At 43.6% G+C, this 25,683-nt stretch overlaps 1 protein-coding gene across 1 annotated transcript in view; it reads left to right on the top strand.

Annotated features, from left to right (window-relative positions):
* Positions 1–25,683, top strand: part of KIF26B (kinesin family member 26B) — a 490,689-nt gene that overhangs the window by 329,660 nt on the left and 135,346 nt on the right. Inside the window, exon 5 of the mRNA XM_061187375.1 lies at positions 10,831–11,014. Within this exon, the coding sequence (XP_061043358.1) occupies positions 10,831–11,014 (184 nt within the window). The remainder of the gene's footprint in view (positions 1–10,830; positions 11,015–25,683) is intronic.

Here is a 25,683-nt window from a genome sequence, read left to right as displayed (position 1 = left end):
TCTGCTCTCGACTTTATTGAAAACAGAAGCTGCCTCCTTTCTTCTGCTTCACAGCCTTTGAATGTGCACTCTATTGCAGTGTGCTGTTGCCATGATTTTCAGGGATCTGCACAGACTCCCTCTCAAGTGACCTGCCAGTAAAGTAAATAGGAGAGGTGGGGCTGTGAGTTTCTACCTCTCTCCCTCTAGTGGGGCTGCTGAGGTACCGACAGTCTAAAAGATTGCCCTGGATCTGGGGCTTTCCGGCCTTGCAATAGAGGGCATGGAGGCAGGCATTCTGAGCCACTGCTGTGTCTGGTTCGTATTTTTTTAATGCAGAGACCCCTTACAAATTGTTCTTGGAAATAACTTACTTAATGATTTCCTCAGATTTCAACTATACTAAATAATTTGTTAAATAAAAAGAAATATTGATATTAAAGGGGAAAAAAGAAATTACTTCCATTAGCAAACAAAACTTCCATTCAAATTTAATTAACCAAGAAGCCCCCAAACCACAGAGTGTGTCACCCAGCATTGACAATTAATTAGCTTTGCTCTGAGAGAGCTACAGGTATTGAGCAAAGAGTTATGGATTAAAGGCTTTGTTTTCTTTGCAAACGCTGTCCATTTCTAGCCATCACACCTTGATAGCAGCTCGCTGCTTCAGGCAGCAAATTATATCTGAAGTATGTAATTTCATGTCAGGTTTTAATTTTACATGATCAAAACATGGGAAAAATGAGAATAAAGCACTGTTTCTTTGAAAATAAAGACATTGAAAGTGAACAACACAACTGCTTTTCAGTTTCTTATGCTTTTCAAGATAATTTTCTACCAAACAGCTAAGGAAGATAAATATTAAGGAAAACTAGGGAATTAGTGGTTACCCTTGGCTTTTAAATGGGCTCTCTGTTTACGGTAGATCATGCAGTTTCTTCCTTTGAACATTACATTAGCATATGTATAAATGATTTAACTAGAAACTACTGACGTTAGCATCTAAAAGGCCACATGATGTAATGAAAAGAACATTAGATTCATTAGATTCTTGAAATCAAATTATCTAGAATATGTGTATTCCTTGAAGGAATCATAATTTTAGTTGGCTATTTCTTGCAATGTAGTAGATATCCATACATATATTATGGACAATTGTTTCTCTGCAGAAAAATCAGACACTGGCATTCCACAAGGAATGGGCTTTAATTAGCCTATGATTGTCTTTTTCTCTGTATTTATAAGCAACTGAAATAGCTAGATTGTAGATACATGGTTTTTATCAATTCCATTCAAGAAGACCAGCCAATTCTCAATTATTTATGTTCGTGAAAGACAGCAGTACTAGCAATTAACTACAGAAAACCCGAACCAACTTTTTGGGGATGGATTTTTAAACTTACAATTGCACTGACTTGGGTCTGGTGGCCTAGGTGTTTACTGTTCTTTTTTTTTTTTTTTAACTTTATTTATTTATTTTTGGCTGTGTTGGGTCTTCGTTGCTGCGCCCGGGCTTCCTCTAGTTGTGGTGAGCGGGGACTACTCTTCTTTGCGGTGCGCGGGCTTCTCATTGCGGTGGCTTCTCTTGTTGCGGAGCACGGGCTCTAGGCGCACGGGCTTCAGTAGTTGTGGCTCACGGGCTCTAGAGCGCAGGCTCAGTAGTTGTGGTGCACAGGCCTAGTTGCTCCGCGGCATGTGGGGTCTTCCCGGACCAGGGCTTGAACCCGTGTCCCCTGCATTGGCAGGCGGATTCTTAACCACTGTGCCACCAGAGAAGCCCTACAGTTCTTTTAATTTATTCACTGAGCCCAATTTGCAAAGGTCTGGCTCTGGAGGAGGTTAGAAGTGCCCTGGTTTCCCTGGTACTAAGCAGGCTTGGGTTGGGCAGATCAGGCCAGGGACCTAAAGCTCTGCAGCAGGGAGCATCTGGTCAGAAGGGACTGATGGCCAGATGGTCAGTTGGCACAGGGAAAAGTGCATGAGGACCTTAGTGCAAATAAGGAAGAAAGATAAGGAGATCCATCCAGGCTGGGGCAGAAGGCTTCTAAGCTGAAGTTAAGTTGGGCAAGCAGAAGCCAAGATGCAGGCGATCAGGAAGCCAGGTTAGGAGTCTGGGAAGACCAAGACCAGGGCTTGGCACAGGCTATATAGCAGGATCAGGAGCGGGGAGAATTGGAGCGCAGCTGGGGCTGAGTCCTCAAATCAGGTGCCTGGCCACTGTCACCAGGTCAGACAGCAGGCAAGGCTGTGTCCCACAGGGATGGGGCAGTGTGCTTGCCCTCTGCTTTACCCTCACGTGGCCTTATCCAGGGCATCTGTAGTCAACACCCTTCAAGCAGAGTGCCCTGGAGGCACACCTCCAGACTTCTGTGCCCGTTCTGCTTTCTCCCTACTCGGTAAAGTTCTTAGGAGTGTTGGAGTTGGAGTCTACCGCGCCAGATCAGCAGGCAGGAAGAAAGTGTAGCCTTGCGTGTCTGCGCAGAGACAAGTAATGAAATAAAGACGCTAACAGCTGTGGAGTCACGAGCTCAAGTGTATGTCACATGGCATCAAAGGCAGCTTACAAATCAGCAGTATGTTCCTTTAGACTTTTATATTACACATCAAATGAGAATAAGTTTTGGTTTATTCGATCCTCCAGTGTCCTTGAAAGAGTGAGGTGCTCTCTCTTAAAATATGAAAGATTGATGAAGCCTGAAGCAAGTTGCATTTTTCTGAGGTCACTGATTCTCAGAGACAGAACTTCCCTGTTTCTGACGTGTTTTCCTCTCGGGCTTGACCAGAGCTGGTTGTCTCGGCAGTGTTCGGGTCTGACTTACTAGGTTTGCTGGACACACAGAAATACAAAAAGAAGGCCCACATGTCCTCAGGCTGCCAAAAGAGTGCAGCCCCAACTTGTCAAGTTCTGGATGAGATTAAGTTCGTTAGGAGTTTGTTGGGAACCTCCTCTTGGACCCTGGAACCTAGCCTCCTGCAGATGGCATCTTGGCCATTAGTGAAGGCGCTCCCTCAAAGCCCCCGTCACATGAAGTATTAAAGGAAGCTGCCAAGATCAGCCGCGATGTCTGGTATCCCGCTGCCACGCGGCCCGAGGTGAGCAGAGCTTGGGAGACCACAGAGTACTGAGCCGCTGCTATATAACGAGCTGAAAGGGCTTAACCCCTGGCAAGCCAAGTGGAAGAGTCTTTCTTAAAATGCTCCAAATCCCAGTAGCCACTGAGGAAACTTACCTGAGCCCTGAGAAACCAGAGCATCAGAGAGACGGAGACAAAGGGCCTCGGCAGGTCATAGATTCTGCCACTGACACAGTGTTTATTTAGTGTTCCTAAAATCCAGATTTCCACAGCCAGGAAATAACACATTCATGCTTTGTACTCTTGTTTAGCCTTCCATGCCAATGGCTAATTCTTTTATTATTAAATATCTCCCGCTTTATTGGGCGTATGAAAGTATTTCTATTTTCACATAAGGAGCTTGTCTCAGCAAACACTTTCCTAGGGACCTGACTTTCAGCAAAGGAGAAGATTTTACTTTGAATAGCTTCTGTAAAAAAAAAATTAGTTTATGAATGGGCTCCTTTTCATCCCGTTGTTTTTGCCTTCAGTCATATTTTCATTTACCCATAACATTCTCACTTGGACCATGAAAAATCCAGAAACAAATGGATTAGCAATATTCACCAACAGTATGGTTTTCAAATTTTGCTTTTTACTTTTTTTGTACCTCTAGGCATGAGTGAATGGTGTGCAGTTCAGGAAAAGCTTCCAGCTTCTCCAAGCTTCTCTTTCTCGGCTGCTGGGGAGCCAATAGAAAGTTCTCAATTACGTTGGGTGGTGTGGATTCTTCTCATTGCCACAATTTAGGAGTAGACTCTTGAACACAGAGCAGCTGCGGGGTGACTCAGAGATGACTTGAGTGACATGCATAGCCTATGGATTGCATAGTTCTTTTGTATATAGTTGTCGTTCAATAAATATTGATTGATTGATTGAGTTTCCAGAACACTGTGATGCATTCTAAGCAGCTTCCAACATTCTTTTTGTGTCTGTAGAGGGAGAGGCATGAGGCGGTGGAGGATGGTACATAGAATGGTGCCTGGTGGTGGTAGCTATTGTATTGTAACTGTCATGCAAGGACTCCCTCCGGGTTGGGACTATAGGAACAGAGAAACCATTTTCATATAATTCGCCTTTCACATCCTAATTCTGGGCATGACCTGACTCACTCAGCTGAGACATTTTCCTCCTGTGATGTGAAGGTATGTTGCTAAGCAACTGGATCAGTAATTGGTAAATGCTTATATATGATTTGATTTGAGTTACATACAAAAATATGTAACTGCTTTTTCTGTCTTCGTTTTTAGGCAAATGATTATCATTTGGTTTCATATTGCCCAAACAAAATAAAATAACTGCTTCTATTTATCAAATTGCATAACAGCATGAAGTGGTAGACCGACCCTGAGTCTAAAGCAGAAAACTCAAATCCTAGAACTTAGGTATGAAGATCACTAGTCCTGTGACTGTGGATAAAATCAGGTAACTTCTGTGCCTTCATTGCTTTTTAAATCTGTAATTTGTGGTACAAACACCTTCTCTGCTTGCCTCATAGGGCTGAGTGTGATGGATGTGACAATGTGTGCAAAATGCTTTAGAAAGAGTAAAACATTCCAAGGTCTAAGCATTTCTAGAACTCCAGATACATAGTCTTGGGACTTTGCATGTGTTGGTGTAACTCCAAAGACTAGATCAATTAAGAAGCCTTGAGTAGGTGCACACTTTGCAAAAAGGTACAAAGCTATGGGGCAGGAAATAAGCTGCAGAAGAAAGGAAACACGTATGGACCTTCAGTGAGTTAATAATTCAGTGATGGAGGCAACACTAATGACATTCAGAAGGAAAGACCCCACTGCAAAGCAGCATCTCATTAAGTGTTACAACATTAAGACATAGACTCTCAAGACCAATTGCTGAGGCCTGAAGTAGTTGATGAGGGCAACTTGTAGAAGCTTTGATGAATGGGTAAATTTTTAAGAGAAGAATAAGGGCAAATTCATAGAGATTATCACTATGGGTTAATGCTGTGCAGTAAGTTGCAAAAATCAATCCGTTTTCAAATTATAATAGTGTCTGGCTATAGTGTTTTAGCACAATATTGTTTGAGGTTAACGGTCAGCCATGTTTTGTCTCCTAGCAGTAAACATTTGAAGTCATGTCATGAATTATCTTCCTACACTAATGAAATGGATCATTTACATAAAAATCAGAAAAACCCCAAGACCCATATGCTTTTCAGTCTCTGGAGACATGGAAATGACCTCAGTGACAGCCAATTAGAAAATGGAAAGGTGAAGGAGGACGCTCTTTATTCCCTGTTTGGAGAGTTTCCAAAATGACTAACATGCTTCATGGCAGTGCCAGAATACTTTTAAATAGGTGTTATTTCAAAGTGAAGCATAACTGGTATTTTTTTCCATACAGATGGATATCTTAATTGTTTCCAGAAGCTTTGCCTCAGACCACTGGCTCTTGTCATATAGCCTCCCTATTTATAATCTGTTTTATTTTCTTCTACCCCTGTGTCACTGACCCCATGGATTTCCTGGGAGCTGCTGTGATCTGTCACGTCATTGCTCATTATCAGACAGTCTTAATCCTCAGAGCATTGAAATATTTTATCATGGCACATAAGCCATTGGAGCCCGGCCACCGTCACATTAAATTGCAGCCTGGATTGTCTTTTACCTGCTGACAGTGGCGATTTTACCACTCTCATCCCCCTCCTGGGTCAGGACCCTCTCTGGGCAGCAGATGTGGCAGTTCTGAGGGCCTACCCTGCCCTCCTCTTGAGCAATTTTTCAGTTGATATCTCACCAATCAATCGCCCGGGTCCCATTTAGTAGAGCTTGCATGACCTCTTAGTTTTTATAAACCTTTTACCCACCTATCCAAGCATCTCACAGTCGAACACCACCCTCAGACAGGATGAAATGCTCTCAGGATGTGGTCAGCAACACATGGTGCATAGAATTTTTTAAAGGATAGAGAATTCTTAAAAAACGACTGTACTGCCTGATATTCCTGCCTGGTATTCCCTAAGGAAAGTTCTATTCTTCATGAAGCTAATAATTCTTAAAATGTTGTTAGGTCAATATATTAGTAATCCTTAGACACTAAGGGTGGTAGACCCCCAACTTAAGTCTCATGGGATGCACTTAGAATGAAGCGCTTTCCATTTAAACACTCCGTAATTCTGAAAATGCAAGGTCAAATAGTCTATCACACGAATGCAAAAAAAAAAAGAAAAGAAAAGCCAGAAAAGCCCCATAAGTTTCCCCTCTGATCTGTATAATGGAGACCTAAGACTCTCTCCCACCTAAACCAATTAAATTTACTAGATAATTATTTGCCTCTTTCTTTTAAATCCAGGTAGATCTGGCCAGTGAGAACAAGGAACTGTCCCATGTGAAGGTCATCTCAATTCCAAACTGATTCCTGAATTCAGATGGCATCACATTGATGTGTTGGGATAATTGTCTCCTGTACGAGATGAGTAAGGCAATGGAGAGAAAGGGTAGAGCCCAGAGCAAAAAACTGAGCTCACCAGGTTTAAATTCTTGCCAAGTTCACATCATTGCTCCTCTCCCCACAGTCTGATACTGCTTTAGCATGACATCACTTTCTTTATAGGAGTTTAGTGAATATTAATTTCATCCTGCTAGAGAGGCCACCTTTTTTTCTTGAAATAAGGTTCAGAGAATTAAATGAAGCCCACGGGTATTTAAAGATGTGTGCAGGGATGAATTGCTCTAGGAAATATGTGATACTGTCCGTGGTAGGAATGAGACAAGTGAGTATTACTTATAATAACATTTTAGGTTAATTTTTTGTTGTTTAAAATCTTATAAGACAACCCACTCATCTGTCCCTTTCCTTATGAAGAAAGAACTTGTGTAAGGCATTAATAACACAAAATACACTTCTAGCCCAAATGTCTTTTCCTTTTCAATTCTTTCATGATTGTTTCTCCTTTATGTCACTGAATAATACAATTATACATGAATGATTTCTGTACTTCAGCCTTCTCCTATCTGCGTGTCATTGAAGTACTATATAAAAAGATCAGAAGATGCTGACTTCCAAGAAATTGGAACATATAAAATAGAGATCAAATAGTTGGTTATGATGATGTCAAAATTAAAATAAAATGTTCTTATACACTATATGGCCCTAAAATGTGATTTCTACTGATTTCTAAATTCTAGAATTCTTCTAATATATTTATTTTATATACCTGTTTTAAGAAGAAAGTAAGAGACCGTACAACATCATTCCCACCATATTCTGTTGGTCAAGGCGATTTCAGAGTTCTGCTTGAAATTGAAGGGAAGGAAAATAGATTCCACCTCTCAATGGAGAAGTGTCAATTTCATGTCATAGAAGAGCATGTGGGAGGGGATACATGTTGGTGCAGCCATCTTATAGTCTGCTATGGTGTGCAGGTTAGGTTCATTGATAAGATATCATTTGAATGAAGATTTAAAGGAGGTAAGAGAGGGAGCCGTATGCCTATCTCTGTCTAGGGCAGAGCATTCCAGGCTGAAGCAAGAGCCTGTGCAAAGGCCCTGAGGTGGGAGCATACCAGGAGTATTTGGAGGCTGTTATGGCTGGAGCAGAGTAACTGAAGAAGAGAGTAGTAGGAAAGGTAGTCTGGGAGATATGAGGGAAGATATACGGAAGGCCTTATAGGCCATTGTAGTTACTTTGGCTTTTACTATGAGATGAGAAGCAAAATGGAGGGTCTTGTCTGGTTATGTTTTAAAAGAATCAGTCTGGCAACTGTGTGGAAAATAGACTGGGCCAGTTCAGTGGGAGGTGGCAGGGAAGGTAACAGAAGAAGAGAGACAAGTTAGGAGACTACTGCAGTAATCCAGGCAAGAGAGGTTAGTGGCTCAGACCAAGACAGTATCAGTAAAGGTGGTGAGAGGGGTTAGATCATAGATCTATTTCGAAGTTACGGCCAACAGATTTCCTGATGGATTGGATGTTTGGTGTCAGAAAAAAAGGAGGCAAAGATGTCTGAGCCATTGTAAGGATGGAATTGCCATTTTCTGAAATAGGGAAAGCTAAAGGCATACAGCTTTTTAGGAAAGGATCAGGAATTTAGCTTTAGAGATGCAAGTTTAAGATACCTATTGGATATCTGAGTAGAATCGTTTTAGTGTGTTTTTGTTGTTGTTTTGTTTTATTGAGGTATAATTGGCATACAACATTATATTAGCATCAGGTGTACATCGTGATTTTTATATTTGTATAAATTGCAAAGTGATCACCACAATAAGTCTAGTTAACATCTGTCACCATAGATGTCCTGGCACCTAAAGAAGAAAGTATAAAAAAGTAGAAGGATATCGTCAGTGCTCTGATTGGTCAGGTAAGATGGGGCTGAGAACCATGACATTTAGCAATGGTGGAGGTCATTCACGGCCTTGACAAGAGCTGTTTCAGAGGAGCTATGGGCCACATGCCTGACTGCAATGAGCTTATAGGCAAAGGGAGGAGATGAACTAGAGAAAGCAAGTATAGACAACACTTTCCATGAGTTTTGCTGCAAAAATGAGCAAGGAAACAGAGCAGTAGCTGGCTGGGTAAGAAGGATGAAGAGAAGGACTTGTGTTTTCTTTTTCGAGGTGGGAGAAATAATAGCATGTTTATATGCCTTTGGGAATGATTCAGTAATACAGTGAAATTTTGATGTTATAGGAAAGAGAGAGAGGGAGAGAGAGGGGAGTAAAGCGCTGGATTGCTGTTCTCCAGAATGTCCTTCATATACTTTAATTTCAAGGACCCTCACTTTCCTCCTCTGCAGGGTCTGTGTGGGGAGGGTAAGTGGGCATGGGTAGTAGAGATAAGAAAAAGGAAAAAAAAGCCAGCAGGCTACTACCTCTTCTGAGCTGCCTTTGAGTGTCACTCCTCCTCTCTGTCTCCGCATTTGGACTGGGAACCCACGGCAACTCCTTGGTCCTTTTGCCACCATCCAAAAGAATCCTAATGTGAATGGATAAACACCACCTTTCGGTTCCTAGCAGATCATCATCTTCCGCCTTCTTTCTAACTCTCCTTTGCCTACAGGCATCCTGACTTGAAATCAGTAAGGGGTTGCTTAGCAGAGGCGTGAGTGTCGGAAGAATGCGATGCCCACACCCACCTCTGGATGAGTCACTGTTTGTTCAGGGAGAGGATCTCACAGAATAATGAAAACTGCCAAGAGAGGGACCAGCCCAGTCACTGAACAATTCCACTTCACCTTTAATTTTAGAGGGACAGCATCAGGAAGAGTGACAATGAAAGCATGAGAAAAAATTACTCCTAGTTTTTTCTTTTTGCTGTTTGGGAAAAGAAAGCATTGTGGAAATCTCCTTTTAGTGCCTTCATTTTTTATCATCCTACAGTAGAGTCACTATAGAGGTCCCTAAGTTTGGCACATGGCATTGGGACTGTTCGGGTATCATTGCATCAAAATCTGTCATTCCTCATGCATCCCATTCCTCTGTATTTCACTCTTGTGAAATAGGTGTTCAGTTTTACAGCTAAGGAAAATTAAGCTTTGAAGTGGTAATTCTATTTGCTGTATTTGTGCAGTGGCCATTTTGTAGCTCAGGGGATTTGTCAAAAGCATGGCAATTACTGATACAAAATTAAAATTAACCAGTCCAGAGCTTAAGATTCAGATATTAAGATGGAAGTTGGGGGGAAGGGGGTGCAAACAATGCTGATTTAATCTTTTTGGCCTGCTTTGCTTATGACCTGTTATGCAGTTGGTAAGAACACAGGATGGATTGTAAGGTTTTGATGTGTAGAATGAAAGTCATGGTAGCCCATTTGTTTTAAGCAGCAACTAAAATGTTTAATAACCTTTGGTAAGGAAATTGGAATCCTTAGAACATGAGTATAGTGTGAAAAACACCAGGAATGAACCCAGAAGTGAGTATGTTACAGTCTGTGAAATGCCTTTGCCTGATTTTCCCTTCTTCTCTATGATAAGCTTGTCATGTTTTAGGTGTTGCAGAACACTTGAACGATGGAAGATGTGATGTGAACAGTCAATGTTATTAAGGATGCGGCACCTTCCCTCCCACCTTTCTGTTTGCGTCCTCTGCCACCTTTGTGGGTTCTGACTGTATCACCCCTTGCACTTGCCCATGAACTGCATTTTGTAGTGAAAGACCACCCTACATAAAAGCCTGCTTTCCACATGAGCCACACCTAGTCTCAGAACCCTACACCTTGGCTGCAGTTTATTCTGATTGGGTGTTATGTTTCTAAAACAGTTTGATTTGTATTTCCCCGTTGCACTGGGGTGTGTGTTTTTCTTCCACAATCACGTCCACAGCATGCCTTGAGCGGTCACCGCGTGCTTCTTCCTCAGACTGGTTTGGATTTTACAAGGTGTTAGAGTTTCTAAAAAACTCATAAGGTCTCTCACACTTGAGTTTACACCGGAAGTTATGGAGTGATTAACCTAATAGGTGCTGTGTATCCCCAAAGATGGCCAGCTTTATTCATGCTTAAGCTGAGTGTTTGTGGATAACCAACAATTCTTTGTAGATCGCAGCTGCAGGACCGTGCAATGCTGTGGTGTCGCCCTGCCGTGTAAGTGATTGGGCAGCTCCCTGGGTTCACTCGGTTGCAGTCAGGGGCTACCACCAGGCACTCGGAGGAAGAAGAGAGAACCGTTTAGCTGCAATCAGACCTAGGGGCTTCTTTAAAAGAAAGAACATAAAGTGACCCTAGCATATCTGATTGTATATACTTTTTCCTTTATTGTCTTTTTCTGAATTTTTCCCTCCAGGGCTGCCCAGAAGTTAAATCTTTCTTCTAAAAAGAAGAAACATCGTCCTTCCACTTCTTCTGTTTCCGAGCCACCTCTCTTTGCCACCAGCTTCAGCGGGATTCTGCAGACTTCCCCGCCCCCGGCCCCGCCCTGCCTGCTGAGGGCCATCAACAAGGTGAAGGACACCCCAGGCCTGGGCAAGGTAGGCACCTGTGCCGTGTGCCACGCTGGCTCTGTGTATGGGGTTCTGCATCAAAGGCAAGGACGAGAATGAGGGCTTGGTTTGTTTGCTAAAACAAGAAGGTGACAGGGAGAGAAGGAGAAGAAATGAAAGTCGTTTGGAAGTACTGTAAAATTTTCTTTGGTTACATACACTAGTAGTCAATTAAGACATTCCAATTATTGGAGATGTGGTTTGATTTTGGCAGAAAGAAAACAGCCTTGTATTGTTTGACAGAACTGTACCCAATTGAAGAAAAGACCCCATAACACAAAAGACAGAGGCAGAGGCAGGAGAGACCAAGAGACACGGTATAGGAATAAGACATGAAGATGCTTCGTCACTTCCCTGGCACAATTTCATTGTTCCTCCCCTTCAGAGAAATCACAAGTTCTACTTTTGAACCAGACCACTGATGGGATTTCTGGGGAGCATTTTCTGTGTGCCATTCTAGCCAAGAAATGCAATTTTGAATTGTTACAACCACTTAGAAAGAGATGGGGAACATTATGATGAGATGTAGAAACACCATCACGACACCTGGCTCAGCTATGTTTGGGGTAACTTCGTTTTTAGATGTCATCTCTTAACTGTCTCTTCTGAGATAAACGTCTGGGTGAAGTAACTTATGGTTTACTCTTCAATGGGTAAATAAGCTGTGACTTATAAAAACATTTAGTTGAAGAAAGCGGTGGCTGTCTTCTCTCTTTTACTTTCATCAGAAGGAGGATGGTGCACACCACCTTGCCAGTTCCCCGCCACCGACTTAACAGGACTCATTTTCGGGAGGTTGCAAGTCTTGCTGAAGGGAACAGCTGCTCAACTATGTGGACGAAGATTTTACTTATTTAGGTCACTGATTCCCTGTCCCCTTGACCCTCAACATGATTATTCCCGGGTTCACGGTCTCCAGTGGCCTCAGCCTCACCAGTGGTCCTTCTGGAGTTTACCCCACACCCTCTGTCCTTCTTCCTTGGTGCTTTTCTCCTTTTTCTCGATGATTTCTCCCACCTCCTCCCATACCCTCCCACCCCCTATTTCATCACCCACTGGGAAACTCCTAACATGCTAAGTTACTCCTTCCAACAGAGTCTACATTTTAAGATTATGTTGAATAGAGCAATTTTATTCTTTTTTTTTTTTTAATTTGTTGTATTTTATTTATTTATTTATTTTTGGCTGTGTTGGGTCTTCGTTTCTGTGCGAGGGCTTTCTCTAGTTGCGGCAAGCGGGGGGCCACTCTTCATCGCGGTGCGCGGGCCTCTCACTATCGCGGCCTCTCTTGTTGCGGAGCACAGGCTCCAGACGCGCAGGCTCAGTAATTGTGGCTCACGGGCCTAGTTGCTCCGCGGCATGTGGGATCTTCCCAGATCAGAGCTCGAACCCGTGTCCCCTGCATTGGCAGGCAGATTCTCAACCACTGTGCCACCAGGGAAGCCCAAGCAATGTTTATTCTAACGGAAAGCATCCAGTCCTGGAATGTTCCATGGCATTGGGCGGGGCTTTCCCAGGCCCAGAGGTAAAGTAGGAGACCAGGCAGCCTGCGAGGCCTGCTCTAGCATCGCTGGCCAGGGAGGGAGATGGAGGAGACCACACGAGCAGGACTCACGCAGGTGGGAGTGGCATCCCCGCAGGGGCACACACACTGCGGTCACAGTGGATGGCTGAGAGGCTGCCTTCTAAGGAGGGTGGGTACAAGTAACTGCAGGGCTTTCAAAACTGTAGAAAACAATTGAATTGTGGTAAGGTACACATAACAGAAAATTTACCTTCTGAGCCATTTTTAAGTGTGCGTGGACTTTGGTTTTGCTAAGAGGAGTTTGGATCTTTGGTGCCGGAGCTGAACCGCTCTGGACACAATGACATCGAATATCTCCACTGCAGTCTCCTTCTCCTCTCCTGCTCTGAGTGACACCCTACTTCTCTTCTGAGTACATGTGAACCAATATTTAAATGCTGTCGCTCTAAAGAGGTACCAGACTATTAGCCAACCTGGAGTACTCATACACCCCACTACGGCCCTGTCCAGGACACCTCGAAGTGAACCACATAAGAAACTATCTTCCTACATCTATAACAGTGGCCCAGTCTCTGGTTCCTAAAAGGGTTGATGCAGATACATCTTCAGGTGGGCCTGGTCCCCAAGCCTAGGGCCTTCTGTCCCTTCCTTCCCCCATCCCTACCCCCCTCCCTGGAATTCTGAAACAAAGGGATCAGGGCACCAGGCAGGGACTGAACCAGTAGAAAGACTGTTTCCAGCCAGGGTGACCTGGGACTTGCACGAAAATAATCTGGAAGACACTGGTCTAATCTTGGTTTCATGATGTACTGTATGTAGTGGCCAGTTAGAAGTATAATTATAAGTAAGATAAGCAGCATAAGACCAGGTATAACTACAATTAATATTATCATCATTCACAGACTAAAGCTTGCAAATCACACACTTATTTTTTTAATGTAAAATACTATCCCTTTCTCTCATTTGCAGTCCGATGTGCTTCTTTCAATGGGAGAGAAAGGGTGACATTAACCAGCCAGGAATGCAGGAAGCCCGGAGTTTGTCCATGGAAGTGGGGTCACCAGACTGGGTGTCACAGAAGGTGACAGAAGGTGTGACTTCTGTCTGACGAGTGGCCTCACGGCAGCTGTCCTGCTGAGCATGGGGGTTGGGGCATTGGTGGCGAGAAAGTGACAGTGGGAGGGGGTGTGCTTTCTGGAGGGCAGTGTAATTATATACTTTTACTTGAGGACGTGTGATTGAAACAAGAGGTCCGCGAACACACCTCCCATCACGCCTCCTCCTGCTGAGACGTGCTTCACAGAAAGCCAGACGGCCTGGCCTTGACTCTGCCGCGGAGGCGCCACCATCTGAACTTGGTGGAGGCCCATTTCCCAGACTCATGCTTCTCCCACCCCGAGGGTCCACTACAATGAGGAACTGCATTCCTCTTATCCATATGGAAAAATCCCCGTAGGTTTATCTCTGTTGCATAATTTACATGTTAACGTTTCAAAGAAATACAGTGGAGTTTCATATAGAACATAAAAGAACTGGCGCTATATAGAGATCATTACATTCGAAGTAGAAAACCTTGATTGAACTGCCAAAAGCAACTTAATTGTTTAACCTGGGTGGGGCGGGGCGGGGGCTCTTGAGGCGGGATGGGGAGCAAGCCCAGCGCAGCTGACGCCACCTCGCCCACCTCTTATCCTTAACCACCAAGGACTTCCTCGGGACACCTGAAGACAGGCTTTTGTGGGTTTGTTTAGAGCTCTCCTCTCATTTGTAGACAAGACAACTGAGGCCCCGAGGGAGCAGGAGATTTTCCAGTGCCTTCTGAGTCAAGCGCAGAGGCCAGGACCTGTAAGACATTTTATTCTCTTCCGTCTCACTGGGTGGCCTCTAGATATACATGACCTTTAAAAATCTGAGTGGAGACAAGAATGTAATGGGACCATAATGGTAGCAAAATAAATTGGGAACCAGTCGCCTCCATCCAGTGGAGAAGGACATGTGTCCCTTTTCAGAGTCATGGATGGGAGAGAAAGGGCAGTGACAGGCCATGGTAGACACACAGCGAGTCAGAGATGCTCCACAGACCCCTCCCCTCGTCCCACTGCCGGTGATTTCCAGCAACAACTTCCTGCCTCCCCGCACCCCTTCCTCCACCCAGAGTCATTGCTGGCCACCAAGTGCATCTTGAGGCAAAAGCTTTTCTGGAGGCCACAGTGATGGAAGAACTTGGGGTAACTTCAGTGCACTTGGAGCTGAATCACAGCACACTCACAACACAGGAAACACCTCGGAATCCCTAGCACCTAGAGCAGTACTTGGCACACAGCAAATATTTATTGAGCATCTTCTATGTGTCAGGCCCTGTGCTGGGCACTAGGCTTGCCCTGATGGACACACAGGCAGAATGCCTGCCCTGACAGCACTTATAAACTAGTCTTATAACAGTCAGCCTTAGACATCTCACCGACGTGGACCAATATGAAGGACTATTTGACTTAAGGAAAAGTTGGAATCACAGACTTCAAATAATTCTGCCTAACTTTCGAGTTATATAAAGAAGCTATAGTACTAAGTGGTCTTGTAGAGACATTTTTAATGAATAGATAAAGATGATTAGTGGATCAAAGCAGCTTAGTCCCTGTTTATATTTCATGGGTTTGGCTTTATGTAAATGATATTTCTAATCTGTTTGAAAATGGTTCCTTCTCCTAAGTCAGTAAAAGCTCTTCATGAAATTTGTTTGCACAATTAATTAACATCCATGTTTAAGGTTCATTTGTTAGTGTGTCAGAGATTAATGTCAGAGCTCTTAGTATTGGATTACAAGCTTCTAGAGCAAAGCATCTTATCTGTTTAACTCAGTATTTGGCTCTGCAGCCCCACCACGGGTGCATAAATGCTTTTTTTTTTTTAAACTCTTTTTTTTTTTTAATTTATTTATTTTTGGCTGTGTTGGGTCTTCGTTTCTGTGCGAGGGCTTTCTCTAGTCGCGGCGAGTGGGGGCCACTCTTAATCGCGGTGCGCGGGCCTCTCACCATCGCAGCCTCTCTTGTTGCGGAGCACAGGCTCCAGACGCGCAGGCTCAGTAGTTGTGGCTCACGGGCCTAGTTGCTCCACGGCATGTGGGATCTTCCCAGACCAGGGCTCGAATCCGTGTCCCCTGCATTGGCAGGCAGATTCTCAACCACTGCGCCACCAGGGAAGCCCCCGTAAATGCTTTTAAAGGTGAGAATGGTAATGGCCACAGTCACATTCATGATGATGACAATTTACCTTGTTAATTCTCCTCTTCCTGGCAGTATTCCTGAAGGGAAATAACATGAAGCATGAAGGGAAAAGGAGCCTTCTTTTCCTTCATAATCTCCAGGAATGCCTCAAAAAGATGGAATCATCAGCACTCAGCCTTTGTTCCCCCAGATATGTTTTGGGAATATAAGAAAACTCTTATAGGTGGGTGCTAGCAACAAGAGAAGAGATTCTATAGAATTTGAAAAGATCATAAAAATTGGATGAAACAAACATGAATAATTATGGAAAATTGAGCTGGAGACAGGTTGAGGAGGGCTTGTCCTACTCGATTCACTCGGTGAATATCTGTAGACATACTGTGTTCCAGGTACTGCAGGAGGTGCCACTGCTGGGGACAGTACACAGAAGCTGGTTGGCTGCTCTGGGCCACATGCCTGCAAAGGAAGGGGGGTTGTATATCCTGATTTCCATGAACTCTAGGCCCCTGTGAAAATGCCTGCCTGGCGTTCAGCCTCAGCCATCACTCCTGAGCTACAAATGCTGTTTCCTTCTCCTGGGGACCCCTGCTTAGCCCTAGTCTGGGTAGAAGAAGGGTTGTGTGGTATCCGTCACACTGGATCCCCATCGCCACTCATGCCCATCCATCTGTGCATTTCCAAAGTGCCTCACTGAGATTTCTCCTCTGTAGACAGTGCAGCCCCAAGGCAGACGATTCTGTGGAGTCCTTGGAGTTGCGATTTAGAAATAGACTTGCTTGTTTGGCTAAATTATCTTTCTTATGCAATAAAGGCTGGAGCCATTATTCTATTTTCTTCACAGTCCTCGATTTCAAGTCATCTGCCTCTTATTTAGCACTACTTTTCAAACCTGGTAGCAACATATTTTGACCTCTGTTAAAACAGAAAACATATATTCTCTAAATAACATCTCTCCCCGCAACACACACGTACACACACACACACACTCACTCTCACTCACTACTTCGCTCATTTACCAGGTCCTATATTATCTAGGTTTAGTTTAATTCTAAACTTGCACTTATTTGGTGGTAAACTAATAGCATGGTAAAAAAATAAATGAACCATGTGCGCTTTTCAGTAGAGATTCTTTCCCTTTACAGATTTCTTAACGTTTTTAGAGCAGAAGTCATTCGATTACTAAACCCTTGTTACACTGTAAGGAAGAAGAAGCCAAGATAACTGTTCAATTTATGTTCTCATTACAAGAGGAAAACAATAAGATAGAAAAATTAGATTAAAATAAGATTTTTTTAAGGTACAAATGTAGCTCTTATTCATCTGTTCAACAAGTAGAAATGGCTGATGTAGCTCTCTCTTGTTCAGGAAGTGATGCCAGGTTATACCAAGGAGAAAATTTCATGCCTTCCAGCCCACCAAGGTCCGGGTTATTTAAATAGTATGCAAATTATCAAATTCCTCATTATCATTTCTACTATTCCTCATCCTGAAGCTTTATCAGAGAGAAAAGATTTGAGTCAGTCTGTAACATTCATTTCAAGTATTCTAATGTGATGGAAAATTCTCGATCCCACTACTCACTCACCAGTGATTACTCCCCCCTTACACACGCCAGACAGTAGAAAGGAGTCGTTAGCTTTCTATTTTGGTGTGCTTTGTGGGGGTAGGGAGAAATAGACTGCGTAAATAATACATGCACATTCATCAGGATAGCTGGCCTGATAGCTTTGAAAATTGAATTGTTAGCTCTTCTGGGAAATAAACTCGTGTGACCTTCCACTCCCTAATTGCAGTTCTTTTCTGTGCTCTGTTGGTTGTGGTTGAGTTAGCTAAGCTCCTGTAGTTAGAGTTTGGTTTTTTTCTCCTTCCTTTCTTTCTTATTTTGACCCTTCCTCCAACCTGCATCTCCAGAGAAAGGAGACTTAGAGAAAATGTTCTGACTCATTAATCTTCGCGGTTTCTTCTCCCCCACCCCCCGCCGTGTATGCAGAGGTGCACGCACCTGTCCTAGAGCCCGCCCCCCCTCCGCTGCACATGCGCAGCAAGATGCTCCGCTACCGGAAACCGGAGCTCAGGAACTGCAGGTGCCGCTGCCCGGAGCGTTGCTTCTGGAACCTGACCGCGCAGCTAAGTGATGGGGAGAGAGTTTTTTCTACACTCCCTGCCATGCCACTCTTGAATTTAGCAGGCTCATTCTTGCAAAGACAGGGAAGTATTAGGAAGATGTTCTCCATTAAAGGCCACTGGACAGAAAAGTCGTGGTAAACCACGTGTGAAAGAAAGCACGGCGGCCATTGTTGTTCTTCATTATTAACATGACTGCCTTTAAGACAGCTGATCAAGTTGTATGGATATAATTTTCGGTTGGTTTCATTATTAGGTCGAGAACGAGAAGGGTAAGGAGCACATTTCAGTTTAATTACATCAGATTTCTGATAGGATGGCACATTATATATAAAATACTCATTTTCTGGTTTTCTTTGCCTGAAATATCTACACAGAGTAAACTGTATGAAAGGACTCTTGGGTAAGCAGGGAGGAAGTTTGTACCCTTTCAGTGCCAGATTACATAAAGGACACCCAAATAATGTTGAGTATTTTAACGTAATTCTATTTAGTACTAGGCATCCTAACTGGGCATTCAGCACTGTGTAGTGCTGAATGATAGAGCTGCATGATAGGGCTGTTGTAATGAGGCAGAAACACCAAGAGCATCTAAAGGACAAGACCCTAGTGGTCCTTGGCCCTGCTTATTTCTCAGCACCTGAGTTGCCCTGGGAGGGTGACATCGGGGAGAGGCTGCTGCCTAGTGCTGGCACCCTGGCGATGTGCAAGCACCATCAATATCCCTCACTGAGAAGTTTTCCCAAAGACCATCTTGTCCAGGCCTCCCATTGTGCATAAGAAGAAACTGAGGCCCAACAAGATGAAGTAACTTGTCAACCCATTTTTGTGGGAGAAGACAAAAATTTAAGCTTTGGGGTGTGAAAGATCATGAAAGTCATGAAGACTTTAAGGCAGAATTTGAGTGATTCTTAAGCTTTCCCCCCATTTTGTGACTTTCAGCTTCAATTCTAAGACTCTATTTTTTTAGGTATTAAGTGGAGATGATAGGGGGGGGTGTGTGTGTGTGTATGCACACACATGCACACACTTGTGTGGAAGGAGGTGGAAGGTGATTTTTCTAAAGGGGCTTTTTAAAGGCTATAAACCTTTACCATAATTGGAGGATAGGTTTGGGGCCTCCCTGAATACCTGTAATCCCTAATTAGCATCCTGACTTACGGAATGAAAACACGAGATAAAATGAGGGAATTCTCTCTGGAATCAATGTCACTTTCTCAATTAAACAAAGGGCAATAAGATGGATGATAATGCCAGAATAGGGCTTTTGATCATTCTTTGTCCAAAAACCACATTTTAGTCAGGCTCAGCACAATTAGACAATTACTGATGTCAAGAGTATGGGAATAGTAGGTATATTTTAAGCTAACATTTCTAACATCTTATCTTTCTGCGTCTTTCTCTTGCTAATGGCTGAAAGAGAAGTTAATCATGATTTGCTATAATTATCCCATTAAAATGGGATTGATAGTAATGTTTTATAAAAAAAAAATGGTGAGTCCAAACTGCTGAGTTAATTAGAAAGTTGTCCTTTGTGCCTCAGAGTAGGAAACGCTCTTCTTGCCTACTCAATGACTAGCATAACAAAACATTTGAATTCCTTTCTAATGCTTCACTGAACTAAAATGTATCATTATGGAGGGGGAAAATCGTTCTGATACATTCTTAAAAGCAAAACATATTTTGCTTAGATTATTAAATAGTTTCTGAAATAAAAATCCTCTAGCTCCTGACAGCCACAACATAAGACTTCCTACGTTCTTTCATATTGCTTTACAAGTTCAGTTTAGCTCTGTTCTGTGATGCTGTCTTCGTCCGTTCCAGCTACTATCACAAAAATACCATAAACTGGGTGACTGAAACAACAAACACTTATTTCTCTCAATTCTGAAGGCTGAGCAGTCCAAGGTCAAGGTTCTGGCAGATCTGGTGTCTGATGAGAGCTCTCTTCCTGATTTGCAGACAGTCACCTTCTTGTTGTATTTCACATGGTAGAGAGCAGAGAGAGAGCACAAGCAAGCTCTCCTGTCTCTTCTTATAAGGACACTAATAAGTGTCCTAAGAATAATGACCTAATCACCTCCCAAAGGCCCCACCTCCAAATACCATCACCTTGTGGGTTAGGATTTCAATATATGAGTTGGGGACAGGTGAACAAACATATGGTCCACAAGCCAACCTCTAAGTTCCAGCATTGAATCTGAGTATTTGACTTTCTAGATGAAACAACAGAAATAGAACCATGGCAGTAGCATTTAGTGCTAGGGACAAAATTCCTTCCAAGTTTCTTTTTCTGTTCCCTTGGTCTTGCCTGTGTGTTCCATGCTACAGCCAACTATTCAGATAGAAATTTTGTCTATTTGCAGCTTAGCTGAGATCTCCTTACCACCAACAATGAATATTTGGTGGATTCATTAGTGGAGCAGTGTACCAGCTGTAGCTAATCAAATCGTGAACTTGATCTGTTCCTTGTTTTAAGTATCTTGAGAAAACATTTTACCATATTTGTACCAGAAGGTTTTCAATGAAGGGCAAAGTTTTAAAAACCCATATTTTGAGAAAACATTTTACCATATTTGTACCAGAAGGTTTTCAACGAAGGGCAAAGTTTTAAAAACCCAATCAGTAAAATACTCCCTGCACTGTGTCATGTAAAGCAGTGGAAAGTTAAAAATCACAGGAAATGGGAAGATCAGAGAGCAGGATTGTTGGTCTGCCTTCCCCCACTCCATCCCCCATTCTATAGAACACGGTAAAAGTAGCACCCTACAGGGGCCCCAAAGGACTCCAGGGCTAATAAAACGCCATTCAGACTACCACCAGCTACATGGCTCTGAAATCAGGCTGTCTGCTCTGGTTCTAAGTGCAAGTGGCCAGAGCCTGGGCAAGAATGGCACCAGAAAACTTGCTCTTGTCTAGAGGTCCTGCTGTTTCTCTGCTCAGCTTCTGCTTGGCTGGTTCCTGCCCATCCCAGGGATATCCGCAGAAATGCCACTTCCTTGATGGAGATTTCCCTGGTTAGGTGCCCCATTACATGTTTTCATAGCACCCAAAGTTTCTCTTCGTTGCATTCATCACCCTATAGATAACTGATCTCTATAGTTCCATGTTTAATGGGTCTCTTTATTGGCTGTAAGCTTCATGAAAGCAGGGCCATGTCTCTCTTGCCCCACTTTGAATCCTACCCAGGTGCTCAGTAAATAGTAGATGTATTAGTCAGGGCTCTCTAGAGAAGCAGAACCAACAGAATGCGTGTGTGTGTGTGTGTGTGTGTGTGTCTGTGTGTGTGTGTGTGTCTGTGTGTGTGTGTCTGTGTGTGTGTGAGTGTGTCTGTGTGTGTGTGTGTCTGTGTGTCTGTGTCTGTGTGTGTGTGTGTGTGTCTGTGTCTGTGGAGAGAGAGAGAACACACAATTATGGAGGCTGGCAAGTCCAAAATGTGTGGGAAGGCTGGCAGGCTGGAGACCCAGGGGAGAGTCTGCTGGCAGAATTCCCTTTTCTTCCAGGGAGGTCAGTCTTTTTCTATTAAGACCTTCAACTGCTTGGATGAGGCCCGTTCACGTTATGGATGGTCATCTGCTTTACTCAAAGTCTGCTGATTTAAATATTATTCTCATCTAAAACATACCTTCACAGAAACGTCTAGAATAATACTTGGCCAAATATCTGGGTACTGTGGCCCAGCCAAATGGACACAAAGAATTGGCCATCATACTAGGTGAATGAATGGATGGATGGAATCATGACCTGGGTCTCCATTCTGCAATGATGATCCTTCACATCTGTATAAGGCTTGTGGCTTACACTTCCTTTCATCCATATTGTCTCTCTTGATCTTTCATACAGTTCTAAGAGGTGGGCAGTAGGGGGCAGGGGGGAGTGTTAGGTCCTCCTGATGGATGAGATTCAGAGAAAGTAAGACATTTCCCAGAGGTGTCACAGCTTTTCAGAGTGGATGGGAACACCCTACATCTTTGTTTCCAGTATTTTTTTCCTGATCTTACATCATATATTGGCCATTTCTTTGTGCCACTGAAACACCGTTCTGAGTGTTTCACGGGTATTAACTTGTTAAATCCTAATTATGAGTCTGTGGGAAGGGTCTGTTATAATCACCCCCATTTTACATTGGAGGAAGCTGAAACAGATGTGAGGAATCTGCCCGAGGTCATGTGCCTGGTCCGTGGTGGGGCTGGGATATATATACAAGCCCTGGTTCTGGGACTTGTTCTCTGGCTGGCTACATGATGCCGTCTCTCTACACACTTCATATGTAGTCATTTGGCTTCAGAAAAGACCCGGTAAGCAGATGTCCCCGGCTGTCATGGGGCAGCTGCGTTTGCAGGGTGGTGAACGTGGACGAGGCAGGCACCAGGGCATCCTCTTCTGCTGCCAGCATCCTGCCGCTGTCCTCTCCACTCATCATCTCAGAGAACTTTGTAACTGTCACCGTGGTGTTTTATCCCTTGTATTGAAAGCTCTAATGGTTTGGATTGTCTTGTGTGGCTCCTATTTCCATTCAGTAAGCAAGCCAGTGAAAGTAAACTAATATTCAAAATGATTTTTAAAAGGCCAAAGCAAACCGAAAAACGTCCTAAATTCCATGAGAGAAAAGTCCATTGTACTTTAGCCGTATTCCAGAATGACAACAATTCTGGGTCAGAGCTGGGTGGGACAGGACCCCTGGCGCTGACTTAACAGTGAGCCATGTGGGTGATTGAGTCCCATGAAAATTCTGTGTCTAGAACACTAGCTCAGTGCCGATAGAAATGTTTGAATGTCGACTTCTGTTTCAGGAGGTATGTTGTAGGTATTTATTGAGCAGTGGTCTGTGGAGACAGTGCTGGGAGAGGCAGCGCGCCCTGAACCCATCCTGCCTGCCCTCCCTGTCTGGCTTCTGCTCTTAATTTTCTCTCATAATGGACCACTCTCTCCCCTGTGTCCACACCCACCCCCTCTTCCAGAGCTGGCTAAGTGCCTGCTTTCGTCAACATCCCGTATCTATTCCCCAAGCCGGCTCCCTGGATTCTCTGACGTTTTGTACCATGTACTACCCCTAGCACAGATTCTGCTCATTAACCAACCATTTACTGCTTTATATTGCTCTCATTGTTTTATGGGTATAATTTATCTCCTCCACTGAGTGTTTAGTCGTGAGAGTGGGGATCTTGGTTTATACTGCTTTCATATCCCCACAAATGCTTAGCCATGTAACAGGCAGATAGAACTTCCTGCACGGAAAGACATTAAAGTATAGAGTATAACAGTCATTTAAGATTATTTTTCCTGCTTTTGCCTACACCATCCCTCATTCATTTATCCATCATCCATCCATGCATGTGTCTGTCCATTGGTTCATTCATAAGGCATGTATGATGTACCTGCTATGTGTTGGTCACTTTGGGAATACACAGATGAGTTCAAAATGGTCTCTGTCCTTAAGGATCCCCAAAATTGCTATTTGGAAGAGTTAAAAATCATTCTTTAGACAACTCGAACTAAAACTACCTGTTATTGTTATCATCATTCATAAGGCTGAAATTTGTACAAGATAATTGGCTTCCTGGTGAGTTTTCTCCCTTTTTCCTTTTTACTGAATACACTATCATATTCCTAAAGTATTCAGATTGCATTGTAATGACAACTGATAGTGCAGCAGGCGGGGAAGGATGTGCTTTTGTTTCGTGTTTAACACTTTGATGTACTACCTGCAATTTCGCTGCGATTAGTTCGTATGAATGAATCACAGTGGCGTGCAGAACGTTTGTGTTCCTACAGACTCTCTTAAAAGAACTCATGTGTCCTTTGCTTACAGATAGAATTCCCCTGAAAGTATGTGATAAGGAAGTTGTACTCGTCCTCTCTGAGGTGGGCTGAAGCAAGGGGCTTTGTTCAAGGTCGTAGAGAAAGCCGTCTACCATCCTGGTTTATGTTCCTCTGTTGCCTCTGCATTCTACATTCTGCTTTTATCACCGAGGGAGCCGCTTCCAACCTTTCAAAATTCCCATGTTGCCTGGTTTCTTTTGAGAATGCTCCTATTAAGATATGAGACTAACATCGATGATCGGTGAGATTCTGAAGTTATCTTGAAAAATATGTGTACTCGAAGATGGTATAGTCTGGAGTGGGGATGAGCAGAGGGGACTAAAGGAGAATGAAAGGGGTTTGTATTAATTAGAAGTCTTTTTAGTTTCAAGCAACAGAAACTCAAACTGTCAGGAATGGGAAATGACCAGAGGGATGTTGGTGTCTATGGCCCCAGACCCGGGAAAGTCAGGAAGGCCTGGAGCTGGGTCCACTGAGGATCCAGGACTTTCTTTCTCTCCCTGCCTCTCATTTGTGCTTCCTCCACATTTTGGCTTCATTCTTCAGTTCAGACCAGCCTTGGCCCTCACTCAGCTGCTGACAGCTCTAAAGCGTCATTATCTTATAGCTCCCACCAGCAGACCCCACAGACTCCTGTGACCCTAAGCTCAAAATTCCAGAGAAGGGCTGGAGTTGGCCCTGATTGGGTGTGGGGTGTAAAAAAGTGTCTGCTCCCATCGGAATATCAGGATTGGAGTGGGGAGGAATATGTCCAAGTAGAAGGAGATGCTGCCCCACAGGAGCAGACAAAGGAAAGCCATCCTCTGCACTTTCAGAGGATTTGCAGGAAGGTTCAGTGAGCATTTAGGAAGAAAGACTAATGTAGGGGATGACGTGCCTCAAATTCAGATGCGACCCAGTCAGTAGTTACTGAACTTTTGAAATAAGGGTTTCTTTGGGAGTTCATTTTGTGGACCACTCATTTAGCAGTTTCTAGGGAAGAGTGACATGCATATTCAAGAGAGCTTAGAGAAAACAGAAAACAGGCATAAGCTCAGAGAGTGAAGTGGGGAGAGGTGCATGGGGAAGAAAATCTAAGACCTTGGAGACCTCAGAGGAGGACCTCAGCATCTCTGTGGCGGGTGAGCACTGACAGTCTTGTGGTTCTCTCTGAAGAGACGGAGAGGCAGCCCCGAGTCAGAGCTCCAGCTTGCAGGCGGCATTGATTCCAGATGAATGGTCTTACATCTACCAGTTAACGCTGGCCACAACCTGCTTACTCTGTAGAGCAAGCATTGCACAAAAATGCCCAAATTTTAGCACATTAATCTTCATGAAAATGTTTTGTTTCTCTCTTTACCCCACTCCCACTGTGGCTCCCCACAGCCATCCCATTTCCCTAGTAGTGTGGAACTCACTGCCAGAAGGTTGCACTCTCCCAAATTAACCCCATCCAGAAGTTACACTGTGAAACATACACCTGGAGGGAGGCTGTAAGTGACATCTGCCTCAATCTAGGCCATGGTCTAACTCCCAAGAAACACTCATTCAACCGACACTCCTGACTGCCTACTCAAAAGTACCAGGCATTGTGTGCAAGACACCAGCTATGTAATATGAGCAAAAACAGATAGAGGGTTTTTTTTTAATTTTAGGTTTCCAGAATTTTCCAAATATTTTGGATAGTATCAATAATATATGTTCATATATATTAATCTTTAGTTAGCAGAAAATCTGAACAGATTGGTAGATTTTAAGTGGCCTTGAATTGGCAGTCTGAGAGAGAATCCAGATCTCTTTGCAGAGGGGTAGCCAGAAGGAAGCTCTCACCATCTTCACTTTCTCCATTGTCATCACCACCAGCAGCGCGATGAGTTAATGAAGTGGAATGTGGTGTAGTGGAAGGAACGTGGATTAGAGATGTGTGTCAGAATCCCAGCTCTCTTCCTTCATTTGCTGTGTGACCTGAGGGACTTTCTTAG

Source organism: Eubalaena glacialis, chromosome 3, assembly GCF_028564815.1.
Source record: "Eubalaena glacialis isolate mEubGla1 chromosome 3, mEubGla1.1.hap2.+ XY, whole genome shotgun sequence".
NCBI lineage: Eukaryota > Metazoa > Chordata > Mammalia > Artiodactyla > Balaenidae > Eubalaena > Eubalaena glacialis.
The sequence above is the reverse complement of the archived record's forward strand: the minus strand, read 5'-3'. Positions and strand labels throughout refer to the sequence as shown.